This window comes from Eretmochelys imbricata, chromosome 1, assembly GCF_965152235.1.
Source record: "Eretmochelys imbricata isolate rEreImb1 chromosome 1, rEreImb1.hap1, whole genome shotgun sequence".
NCBI classification, from domain to species: Eukaryota; Metazoa; Chordata; order Testudines; family Cheloniidae; genus Eretmochelys; species Eretmochelys imbricata.
The window spans coordinates 47,008,604-47,027,188 of record NC_135572.1 but is presented as its reverse complement, the minus strand read 5'-3'; the positions used below and the strand labels follow the sequence as shown (position 1 = coordinate 47,027,188).

The following is an 18,585-nucleotide window of genomic DNA, read 5'->3' as shown; positions in this document are numbered from 1 at the left end:
CACCAGATGAAGTAGTTGGCTTGCATTTAGGGGCCATGTTGTACGAAAAATACGCATCTTTAAACACTAGAATCTCACTCAGCGTGGCAAGATGCTCACTGGATCGGCAGGCAGCGATCGATCCAGCAAGGGTCAATTTATTGCGTCTAGTCTAGACAGGATGCATCAACCCCCGAGCGCTCTCCCGTCGACTCCTGTACAGTACTCCACCGCCGCGAGTTATTGTTATTTTTCTTTTTTTTTGGCCAAGCACATATAGTTGAATTCACGTAAGTTAAATGCACGTATGATGCGACTCCACTGTAATATAATATTATATATGTTGTGGCAGAGCTCTGATTTTGTCCCCAGGGGTCCCGTGCTTCCAGGCAGTTTATGTTAGCCTCAGAGGCTCACTCCACATAGCCCTTCTCTCTCTAGGGCCAGGGTTACAGTCTACTGAGCCCTTTTCCTCATAAGCCAGCAAGGAGGTTGGTGAGAACTCCCAAAGTCTCTGTTGTCCCTATGGGCTTATTCCAGAACAGTTTAGTCTCCTGTCCTGACAGGGGCCTGTCTTCCCCTCCCAGGAGGTGTTTCTGTAGTGGTGGGTTGGGGGGAACCTGGGCCCACCCTCTTCTCTGGGTTCCGGCCCAGGGACCCTAATGGCAGCAGCTGTTGGCAGCCAACCTTTCACTGCCAGAGTTGCTACATTTCCCTGGGCCACTTCCGCACAGCTTTCCTGCTTCTCTCTCCTTCACCCTTACCTTAGGGCTCCCTTTCCAGTGGCATGAGGATGTCTTCATTACCCAGCCCTTCAGTCACACTTCCTCTCCTCGGCCTAATCGGAGTGAGCCCTTTTATAGTATCAAAAGGGCCTTAATTAGAGTCAGGTGTTCACATTAGCTTAATGGCCTTACCTGACTCTTTGCAGGTTAATTGGAGTCAGGTGTCCACCCTAGCCTGGAGCAGCCCCTGCTCTGGTCAGTCAGGGAACAGAAAACTGTTTATTCAGTGGCCAGTATATGTGCCTTCTACTACTCTGCTGTACCCAATTGGCCTGGGTCTATCACAATATACAATACTATAAAGTGAAAAACTAAAGGAACATAAGTAAAACAAAACTGCTAATAAAGATAATTACAACACGAAGGAATGAACAAGGTTGTTCTGTTTCCACCCTGTTAGATGAACTGGGAAAGCCAAATGTACTCTAACAGGTAGAAAAACAGTTGTAGAAAGGCAAGTTAGTTTTCTGTTGCTCCTGCCACTTAACTGTTTTCAGTTCTTGGCACAACAATGGCTGTCAGACCTAGTGCAAATTGATACAGTTCACTGCTAATATTACCTGCATCACGGGATATTTTGCTTCAGCAGGACTTCCAAATCCATTAACACCAATGAAGCTGGTACTAAAGTAGGAATCTGTGAGACTAGCATCAGCTAAACCACCGCCATCTATTCCAGGAACTAAAAGAAAAAGGAAAAATGTTTCAGATGATTTTAGTTTAGCAAGTCTACCTGTTTCTTGCCAATAAAATATATGTCTATATTTAGACTTGCATTCCTAGGAGAAGCAACAAAGAAAACATATTGGTACATATAATGAAAGGAGCAGTTAGACTGAGGATGGTAAATAAGGCGTGTGTGCACAATATGAAATTATAGCAGAGAGGTAGGCAGGGCAGAGCTGTGCATAGCTTTGAACGCAGGGAGGAGGAGCGCAAAAAATGTGGAAAGAGGAAGGAACAAGTAATGGTATCAGAATAGGAAGTAATGTGGTTGGAGCATCAGGAAAGGAAGTTTTTTTAAAAAAAGAAAAGAAAGTAATGATCTTGCATACATAGTAAGAAGTTCTCAACGTGTTCAATAATTTATTTCTCAAACAACTATTTTTTAAACAATGTATTCATTCCTCTTGATGGCAACATTCACAGCAAGTTAACAACTTAAAATGATGTGTGGGGAAGAACTCAAACAACATCTTACAGCATAGACATTCTACATTTCCTTAAACTTTTCATTATCTTGTTTTTCAAAAGTGGTTAGACAATTTTATTCAAAGTTGCCAAAAAGTTCTTCTAGGCTAAGAACAAGCATGAAAGATTTAATTCCCAAGGCATATTTTAAGAAAGTTCAGTGTCTAGAAACAAGGGCTTATAATAAAATACTTCAACTGTACCTATATAAATTTGCCACTACAGTGCAACAAAGATTTTTAAGAATAAAAAAATATAGTAATTTCATGAAGAGCTAAAACACACTAATCAAACATCAAAGAATCAAGGTTTTATGGTTCTATGGAAAGTATGTTTCAGTAAAGAAACCCTCCATAAAGCATAAATGTGTGAATATAAGGCACAGATCCAACTCGGAGGAAAGATCTGTACCACAACAGTGCTACTTGAACCTTGGTATCAGCCTCCAGCCAGTTGGTAGCATGCTACCAAGTCGTCTTAGTCACCACTGTCAAACAGAATCAAATGGATCTCTGTACCAAGCTGAAGGATTGCAGTTGCTGGTATTCACACCCACATGTGAATGTAGGGTTTTGAATGCCAAAGCAGGCTGCATGAACTGGTTGGTAACTTCCCTGCTTCCAGACTAGAACAGATAGATAGCAGGAAAACTTTTTCAGAAGAAACAAAGGCAGCATTAGACTAGCAGCAGCACTAACCACATCCAGTTAGCAACTGACAAGTTGCGCTCACTCACACTTCAGCCTATATCCCCATTTGAGCCAGCCAACTTAAGTTAATGACATCACTGCATTTGAATGTCAGGTTGTGTGTGAACAGAGGGAACAAGTTAAGGGGAACAATTGAGCTATCGCAAGATAACTTTGCAGTGAAGACATACCCTTAATTAAACTAATCCCGACATGACATTAGCATTTAGCCTGCTACTTAAGCGTTTTTCAGGAGAGCTGTATTACAGATGTTAGAGACCCCAACTATATGTGGTCATTAAAAATGACAAATTTTCAAGTCAGTTTTGAATCTTAAATTTAAGGACTAAAGGAACAGGGAGGCAGAGCCATATCTGTATCTGCAGCACATTCTAGGTCTTCTTCCACAACTCCAGAAGAACAGCCAAGAGGGAACTCTTATGAGGCCCCAGAACTACTCCTCCTCCATCTGCAGTTTGGCCATGTTCTTACCTCACTCGCCCATAGCTGTTTAGGTGGGAAGTGTGAATTCAGAATACTGGAACAAGACTATTCCACTCTGTGGACCTACTGTAACTAGAACACTGAAAACTGCAGAGCTATCAAATACTGTTGCCACACCTTGTTAGTCAGGATCCAACTTGGACTAGGAAGGGTCAGCTCGAAAGGTGGAGAAATACGCCCCTCTGGCTGACACCTTGAGAGCTAAGGGTTACCAGATTCAGAGAGACACACTGATCATCAGAGCCCTGGGCGCATGGGACCCCAGTAACAAGCAAATGTTGCCGGACTGCAGAATTGGTCAACGCTACGCTTGGCTGATGCAGCAACTCATGGTGTCAGAGGCCATCAGATGGTCAAGGGACATCTACACAGAACATATCACCGACATCTGCAATACCAGGAAGGATGAGCTGGAGTGCCGATAAGAAGCACTGTGGGGAAAGTAACTGAAATACTCTCCTCATGGATTGTATTTTCCAAATGGACAACCTACCCTAAATTCTCAATTACTGAGAGACAATCTTCACTTATTGGTATATGTGCTTTCCACAATCAACTCTGTGTAACTTTTCATGAGTGATGTATCTGCATACTTGGTTGCTAATGTCTAAACTGTATTCTTAAATTTACTCACCTAAATTTGGGTTAGTGCATAATCAGCAATATCTGCATCTTCTGATTTAAAAACAAACTTTGTATTTGTGGATAATCTAAGCACTATACCCAGATGTACAAACATTCACCGGATAGTTTTTTCAAGATGGAAATTTGGGGCTCTGTTTAGTGACAATTAGTTGTTTTCATGTTATTTTTCATTCAGAATTGCTTAGGTTTGCACTGAGGTGTCTGCTGCCCTGGAATCAGGGGTCGTCTCTGCTTGAATTTCAGTCAGTATTGGAAACTGAGGTACTGCTGCAGCTTTATGCTACACTATACAAGTTAAATCCATATCCTTCCTGACTGGTGAAGGCCATTAGCAACTTCCAAAGTTTCAAGAACAGTTGCCATTCCAAGATACACTGTATAAACTCATCAGCTGACTTGGGCTTGCAAGGCTTGGGCAGAAAAATCACTGGAGTGATTGGGCTGGAACTGGAACCTGAGTTCTGGGACCCTATGAGGGTGGAGGGTCCCAGAGCTCAGGCTCCTGCCTGAGCCCAAATGTCTACACAGTAATTTTTAGCCCTGCAGCCCAAGCCTGAGTCAGCTGACCTGGGCCAGCTGTGGCCTTGGGCTGCAGGGCTAAAAATTGCATCATGAAAACATTTTGAAGAGCTGTCCACCACAGCATCTCTCAGTGAGAGTCTACCTCAAAATGCCATGTGATTCTGTAGTCTGGGTGATTTCCTAGACCCCTTGGTGTTTCTGGACACTCAAAAGAGCTGTAGCTGCTCCAAAATATTCTCGTATCTGTACCTAGAAGAAGAACAAGCCTCTTTTGTAGAGTAATGATCTGGCCGACTGTTCATGACTTCATAACTTCCTTGCTAGGTGACTGCACCTGATTGTACTAAAGAAATTACACTGACCTTTAAAAGATCCTAACAGGACCAAAGCACAATAACCCACGTCCCACGCATCACCAGCCACTGAGAGCACACGACTGGGGTGCTCTGCTCACTACATTGGCTCCCCACAAAGAAACATGCTGATTTCAAGGTGGCAGTCCTCATCCATACGCCCTTCCACTGCACTGTACCAAATTAGTTAGTAGAACAACTTAACAGTCATGTTCCACAGGAATGATTCAATGAATGACCTCCAGGGTTAAACTCATTAGAGTAGAGGACAAGAGTTCTCAAGATAATGGCTTGAGGCTATGGAATTATATTCCAGAGGTGAAAAATGAACCCTGGCTTCCCTGCCTTCAGAATAAAACCCGGGATTCATTTCTTTAACATAGCCTTCCCACATCAACAGCAATGACTAAGAAAAGAAAGATAGAAAGGGACAAGATGCAGCTCACATAGACATACACTAAAAGAAGAGGGAAAAAAGTTTCCAGACACCTTTCTAGAAGCCAAGAGAAACAGAGACCACTTTGTCTGACCATGTCTTCTATAAGATTATTTTTTGGGGAAACAGTTTCTACAGCAATGGGTGCTTGATAATCACCTAAATAGATGAGGCAGTTGTCACTTGGTCTATTATCTGGAAGACCACAAATCTCTGTTAACAGCTTTTTCTCCTCTTTGACTTTTTTCTGATAACTAATTATTCAGACAAGCTACAGATTTTTTTCCCCCTCTGAGGAAGGCCACAACTGTTAAAATCACTTTTGTAACTGTGTATCACGGCCAGCCTAAAGAAAGCTCTTGCGCTGGAAGCACCTGGATTTCACCAAGGATAAAGAGTGTTGAGTAATGGGAAAGTAGGTGTCTGAGATGCATGCGTAACAGGCCTGGGACACACCTTTGAACAGATTTTAGAGTTGCCACTTTGAATTTTTATTGACACACATTTATTGAACTACATTAGCTTCTGCATTCAAATTGCCCATCTTGATCTTTTCTGTATAACTAAAATTCATAAGTATACTTTCAAATTCTTCAGCTTTCAGTACCATTAAAATAGCATTTCCAGTACTGTTCTAGTTCCCAAAAGTATACTTTTTAATTAGTTTAGATTGTTTACTGTTTTAGGGTGGTGGGAAAGTTCTGAAATTGGATAAAGTTGTCTTACAGGAGAAATACATCCATTTGTCTTGTGTTAGCACTATTTATGCTTCAGGAAAGTGAGGTTAAACAGTCTCAAGATGATCTTACCCTGAGAGACCTAGTGATTTCCCCACAACAGTGAAAGAATTAGCTAGACTAGTTTGAGTAGCAAAGATGGATGAGACAAGTAGGGGAATAGCAGACTGCGTTTCTCTTTCATTCAAAATCAGCAGAAATTGAGAATGATGAGCAAACTAAGATTTTAGCATAAAAAAGGAAGGAAACATTTAATGCAAACAACAGATATAAAAAATAGGGCTCTCAATTAATCGCAGTTAACTCACACAATTAAGTCAAAAAAATTAGTTGTGATTAAAAAAATCAATCATGATTAATCAGTTTTAATCGCACTATTAAACAGAATACCAATTAAAATGTATTAAATATTTCTGATGTTTTTCTACATTTTCATATGTACTGTATTGTGTTGTAACTGAAATCAAATATTTGCACTGTAAAAATGATAAAAAATCAGATTTTTCAATTCACCTCATACAATCTGTAGTACAATCTCTGTCCTGAAAGTGCAACTTACAAATGTAGACTTTTTTAGTTACTTAACTGCACTCAAAAACAAAACAATGTAAAACTTCAGAGCCTACAAGGCCCCTCAGTGCTACTTCTTGTTCAGCCACTCCTTAAAACAAACAAGTTTGTTTACATGTACAGGAGATAATGCTGCCTTCTTGTTATTTACAATGTCACCAGAAAGTGAGAACAGGCATTTGGAAGGCACTTTTGTAGCCGAAATTGCAAGGTATTTACACGCCAGATATGCAAACATTCGTATGCCCCTTCATGCTTCAGTCACCATTCCAGAGGATATGCTTCTATGCTGTTGCTCATTAAAAAAAATGTGTTAATTAAATTTGTGACTGAACTCTCTGGGGAAGAATTGTACGTCCCCTGCTCTGTTTTACCCACATTCCGCCATATATTTCATGTTATAGCAGTCTCGGATGATGACTCGGCACATGTTCATTTTAAGAATACTTTCACTGCAGATTTCACAAAATGGAAAGAAGGTACCAACGTGAGATTTCTAAAGATAGCTACAGCACTCGACCCAAGGTTTAAGAATCTGAAGTGCCTTCCAAAATCTGAGATGGACAAGGTGTGGAGCATGCTTTCAGAAGTCTTAAAAGAACAACACTCCAATGCAGAAACTACAGAACCCGAACCACCAAAAAAAAAAAATTCACCTTCTGCTGGTGCCATCTGACTCAGATCATGAAAATGAACATGCGTCAGTCCACACTGCTTTGGATTGTTATCAAGCAGAACCCATCATCAGCATGAAAGCATGTCCCTTGGAATGGTGGCTGAAGCATGAGCGGACGTATGAATCTTTAGCACATCCAGCATGTAAATATCTTGCAAAGCCAGCTACAACAGTGCCATGAGAACACTTGTTCTCACTTTCAGGTGACACTGTAAACAAGAAATGGGCAGCATTCTCGCCTGCAAATGTAAACAAACTTGTTTGTCTGAGCAATTGGCGGAACAAAAAGTAGGACTGAGTGGACTCGGAGACGCTACAATTTTACATTGTTTTATTTTTGAATGCAGTTGTTTTGTACATAATTCTACATTTGTAAGTTCAACTTTCATGATAACGAGATTGAACTACAGTAATTGTATTAGGTGAATTGAAAAATACTATTTATTTTGTTTTTTTACAGTGCAAATACTTGTAATAAAAATAAATATAAAGCGAGCACTGTACACTTTGTATTCTGTGTTGTACATTGATTTCAACGTACATGTGAAAATGTAGAAAACATCCAAAACCATTTAAATAAATGGTATTCTATTATTGTTTAACAGTGTGATTAACTGAGGTTTTTTTTTTTTTTTTTTTTTAAAATCGCTGGCCAGCCCTAATAAAACAGAACATATTTTTAAGTGGCTTGGAGGATCCAAAACATATTTTTACTTTTGGCAATGCTGGAAACAAGAGAAGGAAGGCAAGTTTAGAAAGAATCATAGAACACATTTTTCTACTTTTAAAAAGAAAACCATCAAGCAATTTCTTGCTTATGATAGCACAGCAGTTGAGCTTGATAACTGAAATAAAGAATAAAAGTCTCCTCTAGTATACTTCTTCCACTGCCACAGCAGGAAACAGAGATTCTTGACTGCATGCACAACAGGAGAACAAAGGACAGTAAAAGCTTTTTTATTTTAAAAAGAGTAATACCAATATTTTCAGTTACGAAGGATTTAGTCACAACTTAGGTGTTTGGAAACTGGAGTGATGAGCCTTGTATAAATGCCTAGACATACCAAACTTTGAGAAGAGTCAGTGAGTGACTTTCAGCTGGCTAAATCACATGCAATGTTGGAAAATGAAGGGCAAGTCTAATATAAACACTAACAGGCAATATGGTCAAATTTCCCTCTCTCTTACTCCAGGATTACTGAAAGAAGTTAAGAGCAGTTCCAAGTACACCTGCTTAACAGAAAGCTCTGCTTTTCATGAGCTGCATAACTATGAAACAATGCTTAAAATGGGATCTGATAGGTAAGCCTAAAGAGTTGGGTTTGTGCCCTTATTATGCTTCTTTATGTGGTGTAAATGTGGTCTGACAAATGTTTGGGAGAAGATTTTTCTGCTTGTTTTTTATATCTTAAAAATAACAGAAATGTAAAATTTGGTCTTCCCTGGCTTTGCTCGAGGTCTCATATTTAGAGAGAGAGTTTTCTTACAGATTAATCAAATCAATAAATCATTAATCATTAATCTTTAACTAGGACAACCTTTCTCAAGTGTTTACTACGTATCAGCATTAAATAAGAGTTAAACATCTCTGTTATTCAAACATGGAATATTATCTTTGTTCCTAATTTTTTCAGCACAGCATATCACAGACTTCTGAAAAAGTAATACCCAGATTGAACCTTGTGTGTTGCCATCACTGCTTAAAATCCTAAATTATAGCTATGTCTGTAATAAAAGGTGTGTTTTTACAATGAGATGGCTATCTAGATTCAAAATCCTGTTGGAGATAAGGAACAGGTAGATTTTAACTTCAATGTAGGCTAGTCAAAATTAACCCTCTTCCCCCACTCTGCCCCAAGGGTTCAACTCAACTAGCTACTGTGAGATAAAAACTACAGTGGCTTGTCTCCTCTTGAATCTTACAGAGATAGCTATTGCAGTGTAAAAAAACCAGATCTATTTTTGCAGCAGACACAAAATCTGTGTGTGAGACATGTCATTTAAAACTTAGGAAAACTGCTTTTAGCTTCATTAAAATATTATATTTGTAGGGCTTACATTTAACCTACTTTATTTTGTAGTGACATTTCTTCTATCTAAAAACAACAATCATAAACCTGAGTTAAAAATCAACATTTGTGCACTGTTTAATGGATCTCAAAGTACAAGTTATGTGCTTTATATTATGTAGCAAGTGATTCTATGTATTGTCACCAGCACTGTTTCAAGCTTTTAACTCTGATATCCCTTCTATGCCTGTTTTTAATATAGCATTTCTCAAGTCAAGACTAAAACTAATTGCCTTTATTACAAACACTCCAACTTAGTGATCAGGAATTTATTTACAAACAAAAAGGGAAAAAACAGAAACACATAAAATAAGCAAACTATACCCTACCACTACTACTAATAGGAGAGCTAATCTTCCTGTTCAATATTGCAAAATGTGCATACCATAGATATGTCTAATCTAGACTGCAAACTCTTTGGAGCACATGTAATTTCTTCCTTTTTATTTTTACAAAACCAGCAACACCTCAACACTAAAATGGTGATAACACTCACTCCACAGCAATTACTTTCAATCCTCACACCTTCAAAATATGTTCTCTTCAAGTGCTTTCCAAACACTGTCTCTTCATGATATTCTGCATCAAAATTCTGATGAAAAGAAAGTAACAGAGGACTATTAAGAATATACAAAATTCTGAAGTGAGAGTATCTAAAGGCTAATATTTTTTTTTTCTTTTCGGAGGGAAGACAGTAAAAATGTTCTGCTACTTAAGATTACTATTGGTATTTTCCTGTCCTTATGGTGAGGAGGGACACCCATTAACCATACAGAATTGGTTCATATTTATGATATGTAAGCACTCAAAACATCCAACCCGACTGTAGTTTGTACAATCCATGACCAGGGCCTGATTCTTGTAAGTTTGTATTTCATTTCCAACACTGAATTCTCAACGAAGAATGCTGAGGAACAGATTGCTTTAACTAGGTGACTAAAAAGATTTACTCTTCTGAAATCAGTGAAAGTACAAAGCAGAAATATGACTCAGAAATTCAGCCACACAACACAAAGGCAATGCAATTAGTCCTCCTTTAACTCCTTACAGATTGTACTAAAATACACACAGCCTAGCCTATCTTATCAGCAGCGTAGGATGGTTTTCGACTAGACTTTTCTAAGGTATGTCTATACTGCACGCTAAGCCCATGTCTGTGGGACCCAGGCTTGGTAACATGCTGTTTCCAAGCCCTCAGTTGCGTGTCCACACTGCACTGTAAACCTTAGCCTACAATTGCTGGATCTGGGTCTCACATCCCTGCTAACAGGTCTATACAAGGTCCTTCTGACCTCAGGTCTGCAGCTTCAACTGCATCCAGACTGCAAAATGACAAGGTTTGAACCTGAGTCACAGTGGGATTTGGGCTCTGATGCACCCCCCCCCCACCCCACCAAGGGTCCTAAGACTGGATCCTGCATGCTTGTTGACCTGAGTCAGACTGATGTGTGTACACTGAAGAGAGGTTTGGGCTCAAAACTGAGTAGAGTCCAGGCTAAGAATGCAGTCTAGATGTACCCCTAGCATCATGATCTACTTTTGTATCTTGAAGGAAATGGAGCTTCCACCACTTCCCTTGGAAGCCAGATCATCTCACTGCCCAGATGTTTCTCCTGATCATTCTAAATTTTTCCCTCTTAATTTTAATCCCATTACACCAAGTTATAGTGCCATACATTACTACAGAACTGGCCCCCATCTTTGGTCTTCTCTTTCTTTCATTCCATTTTTTTCTTTGCACAATGTCATACACTCACAGTTTTTAAAGCTACCATTCTCTAAACTGATGTTTCGCAAGTCTACCACTGCACTCCTTACTAGTCTCTATCCAATCCTGCATTTCTACCCATCTCTCTGACATCTCATCCTGGATCTCTCACCACTGGCATCCACTAATATGGCAAAATCTTAACTCATTATTCCTCCTCCCCCATCCCAGAATTTCTCCACTAAAAACTATGTTTACTACAAATTAGACACAATATGTAGAATGTGTTGGGTAAAATGAAATCTTAATTTTAATATGGTGCACTGCAATATAATGGCAGGTAAGATGCAATATAAAAATAGTTTCAAAGGTAAAAATTACATATTTAAAATAATGTTCCATTCTGTTACAATACATTAGAATAGTGGGTTTTCAACCTTTTTTAATTTGCTGACCCCTACATTTCAAATAGAGTCCTCTGGAAACCTTAGACATAGTCTGCAGATGCCCAGGGCCCACAGACCACAGTCTGAAAACCACTGCATTAGAATATTATACTCCAAGTTTTGTTTTTGGGGGTTTTTTTTTGTTTGTTTTTTTAAAGAGCTAGCTTTCTGGTCAGTTTGTCTTTCTGAGTCTCTTAACTACTGTATGTTGTTTCAAAACAATGGCGATGCTTAAGTCTTCAATACCTTTTTTAAAAAACAGATATTATGAACAAATTTCTCTAACCAATATTACAAAACCTAAATTGTAGGTCTCACCTAAGAGAACAGAATTTCTTGAACTGGCTTAGTTTGTTCAAAGTGACTGTATGCATGGTCCCTACAGTGTTGTTGTAGTGTTGCGTCTACTGTGGCAGCAGCTGCTTACTACTATCATCACAGTAAGCTTGAAAACGTGTAGTTTGCTGACTGTAAGAGCAGCAGCATTATGACTATCAAGCCAACCTGTTGTGATCCCGGTCTCCATGCCCCTTCCCACCTTCAGATCATAGACAGTCTGAATTATCAACCAGTGCTGCAATGGAGGGACCTAGAGCAGCACTACTATCTCAAGTGTTGTGGGCAAGTTAAATTTTGTTCTACTTCTATTTTTTAACCGGAAGTGTCCTACAGAGAATTCAAGGAAGGATTTTCTTGATAAAGAATAAAGACAAGGAAAAAGGAGTATTGAGAGGACAAGACCAGAATAGGGTTAAGAAGGAAAAGGACACCTAGGCCTGGTCTACACTACACAGTTAGGTTGATATAAAACAGCTTACATCGACCTAAATATGTCAGTGTACACACCACAGCCTTGTCCCACCAAAGTAAATGCCCTACTACACCGACATAATAACGCCACTTCCACAAGAGGTATAGGGCTTATGATGGTGTAGTTAGGATGACGCAGTGTCTGTGTAGATGCTGGGTTACTTACATTGGCTCTTTGCTGTCTTCTCAATTTCAGGGCTCCATGAAGCCTTGAAACCGACAAGAAAGCCGGGCAGCTAGACCCCAGCTGCCCCTAGCTCCCTGCTCCCGTAGGGGAATGGGGAGGTGAGAAGCCCGGGAGGCAGCTGGGTTCCCTGCGGGGAGCTGTGTGGGGCTGAGAGCCCGAGCTTTCAGCCCCCCAACACTGCTCCTCTTCAGTCAGTGGAGGTGCTCCTGGTGAGGCAGCACACCACTGACAGAAGGAGGGTAGTGTGGACCTAACAGATGCAGTTAAAATCAGTGGGAACTGTATTTTGAACAAATAAAGCACTTGAGAAGTTTCCACCTGAAAAATCAGATCCTAGGTTTCTCAAATTAGGCACCCAAAATTAGTGGATGCTTGTGACCTTGATCTCTCTACACCTCAGCTCCCCATCTGTGAAATGGGGATATACTCCCTCACCTCACAGGGGTGTTGCGAAAATAAACAAACATTTGTTATGATTTCAGATACTATACGGATGAGCAAGGCAGAAATGCCCATTAGCAAATTAATAATTCTGTATTCAGAGGAGAGTTTTAGTGTGTGTAGTAAATAAGCTACTGAATAGCAGATCATTCAATTAGCACTGCCCATTCTGTGCTCCTGCATTTGAACCAGGTGGCTTCCTTCTCCACATTGCCTGGGACTCAGCAGGAGAAGCAATGAGGGCATAGAAACAAGTCTGCCAGCTCTCAATTCCTGTGTCTGGGGCCACAGGAGCAGGGAGTTGCAACTACCAGGAAAGTCCTACTCAGTCCCCGTGCCCTGAGCTAGAGCATGCTCAGTACAGACAAAATCTTCAGAGAATTTAGCTGGTAAATTCTCAAGTCCATACTGAACATATGCACAGCAAAATTTTTAAAGGCTTATAACTTGGCGTTTCTTCCCCCTCACAGGAACAGCAAAAAAGAGACATCTCTCTGACGTAAAGGAAACCCTCCTGCCAAATTTCAACTCCGGCTCCAAGCCTGGCCGCACAAGTGCTTCTTAGCAAAAGGACGTAAGAATTTTCTGAACATTGGAAAAACAGTGTATTTTTCCCCCAACTTTGTTCTGACAAATGGCTGAACCATTTTTGCTGAAAAACTTTCCAAAAAAAATTCAAACTAAGTTAACAACTGGCTTCAAAAATTTCAGTTCCACCAGTTCAAGTTTGGCAAAATTATAAGAAACTGAAACAGGGTCTTATACGGGAAAATGTTGGGCAATCTTAACCATAGATGGTGCTACCCTCTCCTCCTGTAAAAGTACACATGACAGTGTTACATTCCTATGTTTGTCAATCTCACATTAACTACCTAGAGATACTGCTCAAAGGAACAGGCTCACCATAGTAATAATTTATTGTTATAATTGTTGTAATTTACTGTTAGAGATACAAAAGCAACAAAGTTCATTAGTAGAGAGGTCTAATACCATGAACAAACTTGCCATCTGTCAGCTATATCTATACCGTCCATCGCTATCTGAATTTCAGAAAAGTACCATGAAAAAACATTAGATAGTTAGAAGTTACTTCATGCAAACAAACATTAAGCTTATGCCACAAACCCATAATGCAACCAAATGTAGTGTACTAATTTAAAAGGGCATGACAACCTTTTTTAAAAAGCCTCCACAGCTAAGAAGATTTTGCTATGCTGAGTGCTGCTGCAACTACAGACCAAGTCATTTACAAAGCTAGTTTTCTGCAAGTCGCAAGCACACAGCTAATAAAGCTCAAGTATAGCAAATGCATCACTGACAGTAACTCAGCTTAATATGGAACCCAGACACTTGCAATTCTCACTTGTTTGAGGAGAAGGAGGAAGAGGAGTGAGAAAGGGGACTTAATCTGAAATACTTTAAAAAAAAAAAAAAAAAAGTAATGCCATCTGAGGATGAAGGGCTATACTATGAGTGTATCAGTTGAGAAATTTAAGATTCCCATCAAAATAATCTCATTTAAAAACTGTCCCATCTTGACTACCCTACAAAGCTACTAGTCAAATAGCTTCTTCATGCTAATCTCTCTTCCAGCAGAACCTTTAGCAGAAAGTTTTGAATATCCTGTTTTGACTCTGATACAAAAACACTTTACCTGCTGGTGTACTCAGGCTCCCTGTTTTGCCTACACACTTTTGGATCTCCCTGATGTCAGCCAGAAAGTAATTGAGTAAGCTTCTGTTAATTAGTAAAAAAAGAAAAAAAAAAAACCCACACAATTTAACAGATTCCAGATACACCTCTACCCCAATATAACGCTGTCCTCGGGAGCCAAAAAAACTTACCGCGTTATAGGTGAAACCGCGTTATATTGAACTTGCTTTGATCCACCGGAGCACGCAGCCCCGCCTCCCCACGAGCACTGCTTTACTGCGTTATATCCGAATTCGTATTATATCGTGTCACGTTATATCGAGGTAGAGGTGTATGAAAAACTGGGAATTGAGGCACCATCAAAAGAGATTAGAAGTTTTGTGCACCTACACATGGACCAGCAAATTGGTGGTTTTGGGGGGATAGTGTAAAGAGGAAAAAGATATGAAAAACAGCAGGTCACTTCAAAGCAGCAGGTCATTTCAAAGTATCTCTGAACAAATTAAACCAGTTTCCTTTTACACAGTGCCGAGCTACTTGCACTGAATCTCCCCAACCACCAGCCTCAGCCATCGCCGTTACAGTTTAGTATTTGCTTCTGGTATTACTCACAGCATGCTAGGTGCTTTCCCAAAGGGCATTCACGCATCTCTGCCACCCACCAAACCCACTGCATACCTAACCAGCATCCACGGAGGAGACCCTTCCTGGTAACCCCCATCACCTCCCTGCTTCCCTAACCAACATCCACAGGGGATACCATCCCTGAGATCTCCATCTCCTCCCTGCAGCTCTACCCAGCGTGGAGGTGGGCACCCTCCCTGGTATCCCCATCTCCTGCCTCTCTAAACAGCACCCTATCCTCCTTCTCTCCCTGTACCCGCGGTGGGGGGCGGGGGGGAAAGCAGGGCACCTTTCCCAGCATCCCCAGCCCCCTCCGCCGCCCGGGGGCAGGACGGGCTGCCCGGCCCTGTCCCTGCCAGTTCCCACCAGCCGAGACTCGGCCCTGTTGCCGGGGCTGGGCCGTCGTCTCCTTCCCTCGCCCGCACTCACTCGCCAGCCGCGGTCCATCCAGCCCCCCGCCGCCGCCGCCGCCGCCGCCTCCTCCTCCTCCTCCGCCGCCGCCGCCGCCGGCGCCGTGGCTGCCCCCCAGCTCAGCCTTCTTAGGCCCCGCCGCCGCCGCCGCTCCGGGGGCTGCCCCGTGCGGGTAGCCGGGCCCGGCGGCGGGGGCGCTGGGGCCGGGCAGGCCTAGCGGGAGCCCCCCGAGGGCGGGCGGGGGCCCGGGGCAGGCGGGGGCGGCGCCGGGCTCCTCGTGCAGGAACTGGCACTCCTCCCCGTAGAAGCAGGTCTTGTCCTTGGCGTAGTAGCGGCAGAACTTCAGCTTCAGCCCCGCGCCGGGGGCCGGGCCCGGGACCCCCGCCGCCCCGACCCCCGCCGGGGCCCCCGCCACCGGGGACGGGCAGGGGAGGCCGCCGCTGTTCATGGCAACGCCGCCAGCCTCAGCACCATGGGGAGGGGCCGCGGGAGCCGCCGCCGCCGTCACCCGGGGCTCCGACTCCAGAAGGGGGGAGCCGGGGGCGCGATTGTGCTTCTCTTAAAGGGGCCGCGCGGCTCAGCCCGCCGGAGGGGAGACGCGGAGGCGGCTCGTCAATGGGCCCGGCCCGGGGCTTGTTTATTCCATTTTCCTCTTCCTGAGCGGACGCCCCGCCACGCATGCGCGGGAGAAGGGCGTTCTGGGTAATCCGGGACCAGCGACGGGCTGGGGGACCCGGGCAGAGGGTCCCGCGCGCGCAGGGCGTGGGGAAGGGGCCCGCGCCGCTCGCCGGACCCATCTCCCCGCGTGTGGCAGCCGCAGCCCCGGGACACGGGCCCTCCCCCGGGCACCCCCGGCCGTCTCGTGGCTGCTGGAAACACCGCCCAAGAGGCCGCAGCCCGAGCTGCGAGGGGAACCATGTGAAAGCCTCCAAGGCCCTCGCAAGCGTGGAGCTGCGCCTGGCTTGGCTCAGAGGCTGGCGGTTGTGCAGGGCTGTGTTCACGCCTCCTCCATGGGGGCTGCAAAGCCCCCCCCCCCCCCCCCGCGCAGGAGAGAAGGACTAGCCATTGATCTGGCCCAGGGTGCTCGTGCAGGGCAAACAAACAAACCAGGGGGGCGCTTGCCATGTCAGGGAGGGGTGCCGCAGCCCTCACTCCTGTGGGTGAGTCTCTGGCCTGTGTTGATATCTGGGAGGTCAGACTAGATTATCATGCTCCACCACCTTTCCGCAAAGGCTTACTAGTAGCTAGCTAAGTAATGGTTTAAGACACAGCTTCGGTCTGATGGTTTGTTGACATAACACGTGAAATTGTTGAAGTAAATGGGAAATACCCGGCTGACGCCACTGGAATTTTACAATTTACTTCAATGGGGCCAGGATTTCACCCATCACCGTCAAACATGGCACTGATTCAAAATGCATTTACGGGAAAAAACTCTCTGTGATATCTCTACTGTGTTCTGTAACTAAACCCTCTTTTAAACTATGCAGACTCAAAGAAAGTGTACCATGTCACCAATTTTCTTTGCTTGTATTCCACCAGACAAGACAGGAGAGAGGCTGACTTGGCCACACTTCCGGCTTTAAAATTATGAATTTGTGAGTACTCCCATTGACCTCAAATGAGGCGGATGAGGTGAGGGGTGTAGGATTGGACCCCTCAAATGGCACAGATGGTAAAAGCATTAAATTTAGAATTATTACCAAGTGACAGAAAATGAGGCATAGTATGATGATAGCAGAGTAATTCAACAAGAAAATCCAGGGTTTTCAATTTTCCATGATACGCAGGTATGGCTAAATATTTGGTATTTTTATACAATATATGGTGTGAAGAAAAATATATCCTGATGATAACTTTAAATGTATATGTAAATTACATTATTTGTGTGCAGTGTAGCCATGTTGATCCCAGGATATTAGACCAGGAGGGTGAAGTAATATCTTTTATTGGACCAACTTCTGTTGATGAGAGATAAGCTTTTGAGCCACACATAGCTCTGCATCTTGCCTCTCTCACCAACACGTTGGTCCAATAAAAGATACTACCTCACCCACTTTGTCTTTCATTGTTATTTATATCCATCTTGTACTATTGTCTGTTCTAACTCAGTAGGCTACCACATATTGCGTCATGATATCAGTTTTTAATCAGAACTCCCCATTTTAACCAGCGGCCCTTTGTTAGTCTTGTAGATACTGTCCTCAAATTCTAATATATTATTTTTAAAGGAACTAATACAATATGTATATAACAATGAGAATATCTCATGTTCTTTCACTGATGATGTAACCCCCCTCCCATTCTTCCCCATTTCCTTACAGCCAACCCTTGCTGTGTTTTCTCTTATTTAAATTAAAATCTTCTGCCAGGGACCTGTCATTTCTTAATTGCCTGAAAACACCATGTACAACTATGACATTGTGTAAATACTAAATAATATTGTGAGGCAGTTTCTGCAATGTGTGTTCTCCTTTGTAGACGAAAGGTGGGGGTTTGGACACACCCTCATTTTGAGTTTTATGACAGGATTCAGAAAAGATTTCCAAAAGCATAACCGTAAATTCCCTGCTGAAAAACAAACAAATTCCTTCTTCACAGATGTTTGAAAACTGACTTAAAATTAATGCAAAATAAGGGATTCTCCCTTTGGATGAGTGAGACTCGGCAAACCTGCCATTTTAAAGGTGTGTTTAAAGATTCTAGGGATGGAGAATTTTGTTATGTGGGTTTTCAATGATTCATTTGCAATCTCAAGATTTTTTTAAAATCTTCCTCATTCAGACTGTCTCCACCGTTTGTGACACAATCCTTGCAATTATATATATATATAGCAGAAGAATCCCCATATTTTTAAGCGCCATGAATATTATTTTGGTAAGAAAAACATTTACTATGGAATTAAGATTCGTTTTTGTCTTGCTTAGACTCATTATTATAAAAAATAGAAAATCAGGGGCTGCCATCAAACTGCTTTGACAGTTCGTATGAAAAGAGAATTTCAAAAATGAGTGGGATTTTAAATGTCACATTGAAACAAATCAAAATACTCCCTCATCATATAAAGACTTCAAAAACTTTTTTAAAAGCTGTTTTAAAATGAAACCTCAGACCACAGTTCTAGCAATTAGCATTATTGATATGACTTC

General features: G+C 42.3%; 1 protein-coding gene across 1 annotated transcript in view; it reads right to left on the bottom strand.

The window, feature by feature from the left end:
• Positions 1-16,082, bottom strand: part of PAN3 (poly(A) specific ribonuclease subunit PAN3) — a 119,512-nt gene extending 103,430 nt beyond the window's left edge. The window contains exons 1-2 of the mRNA XM_077809871.1: positions 15,455-16,082; positions 1,325-1,446 (exon numbers count right to left, since the gene is read on the bottom strand). Of these exons, the coding sequence (XP_077665997.1) occupies positions 1,325-1,446; positions 15,455-15,884 (552 nt within the window). The 5' untranslated portion in view covers positions 15,885-16,082. The remainder of the gene's footprint in view (positions 1-1,324; positions 1,447-15,454) is intronic.
• Between the last annotated feature and the right edge of the window lie 2,503 nt (positions 16,083-18,585).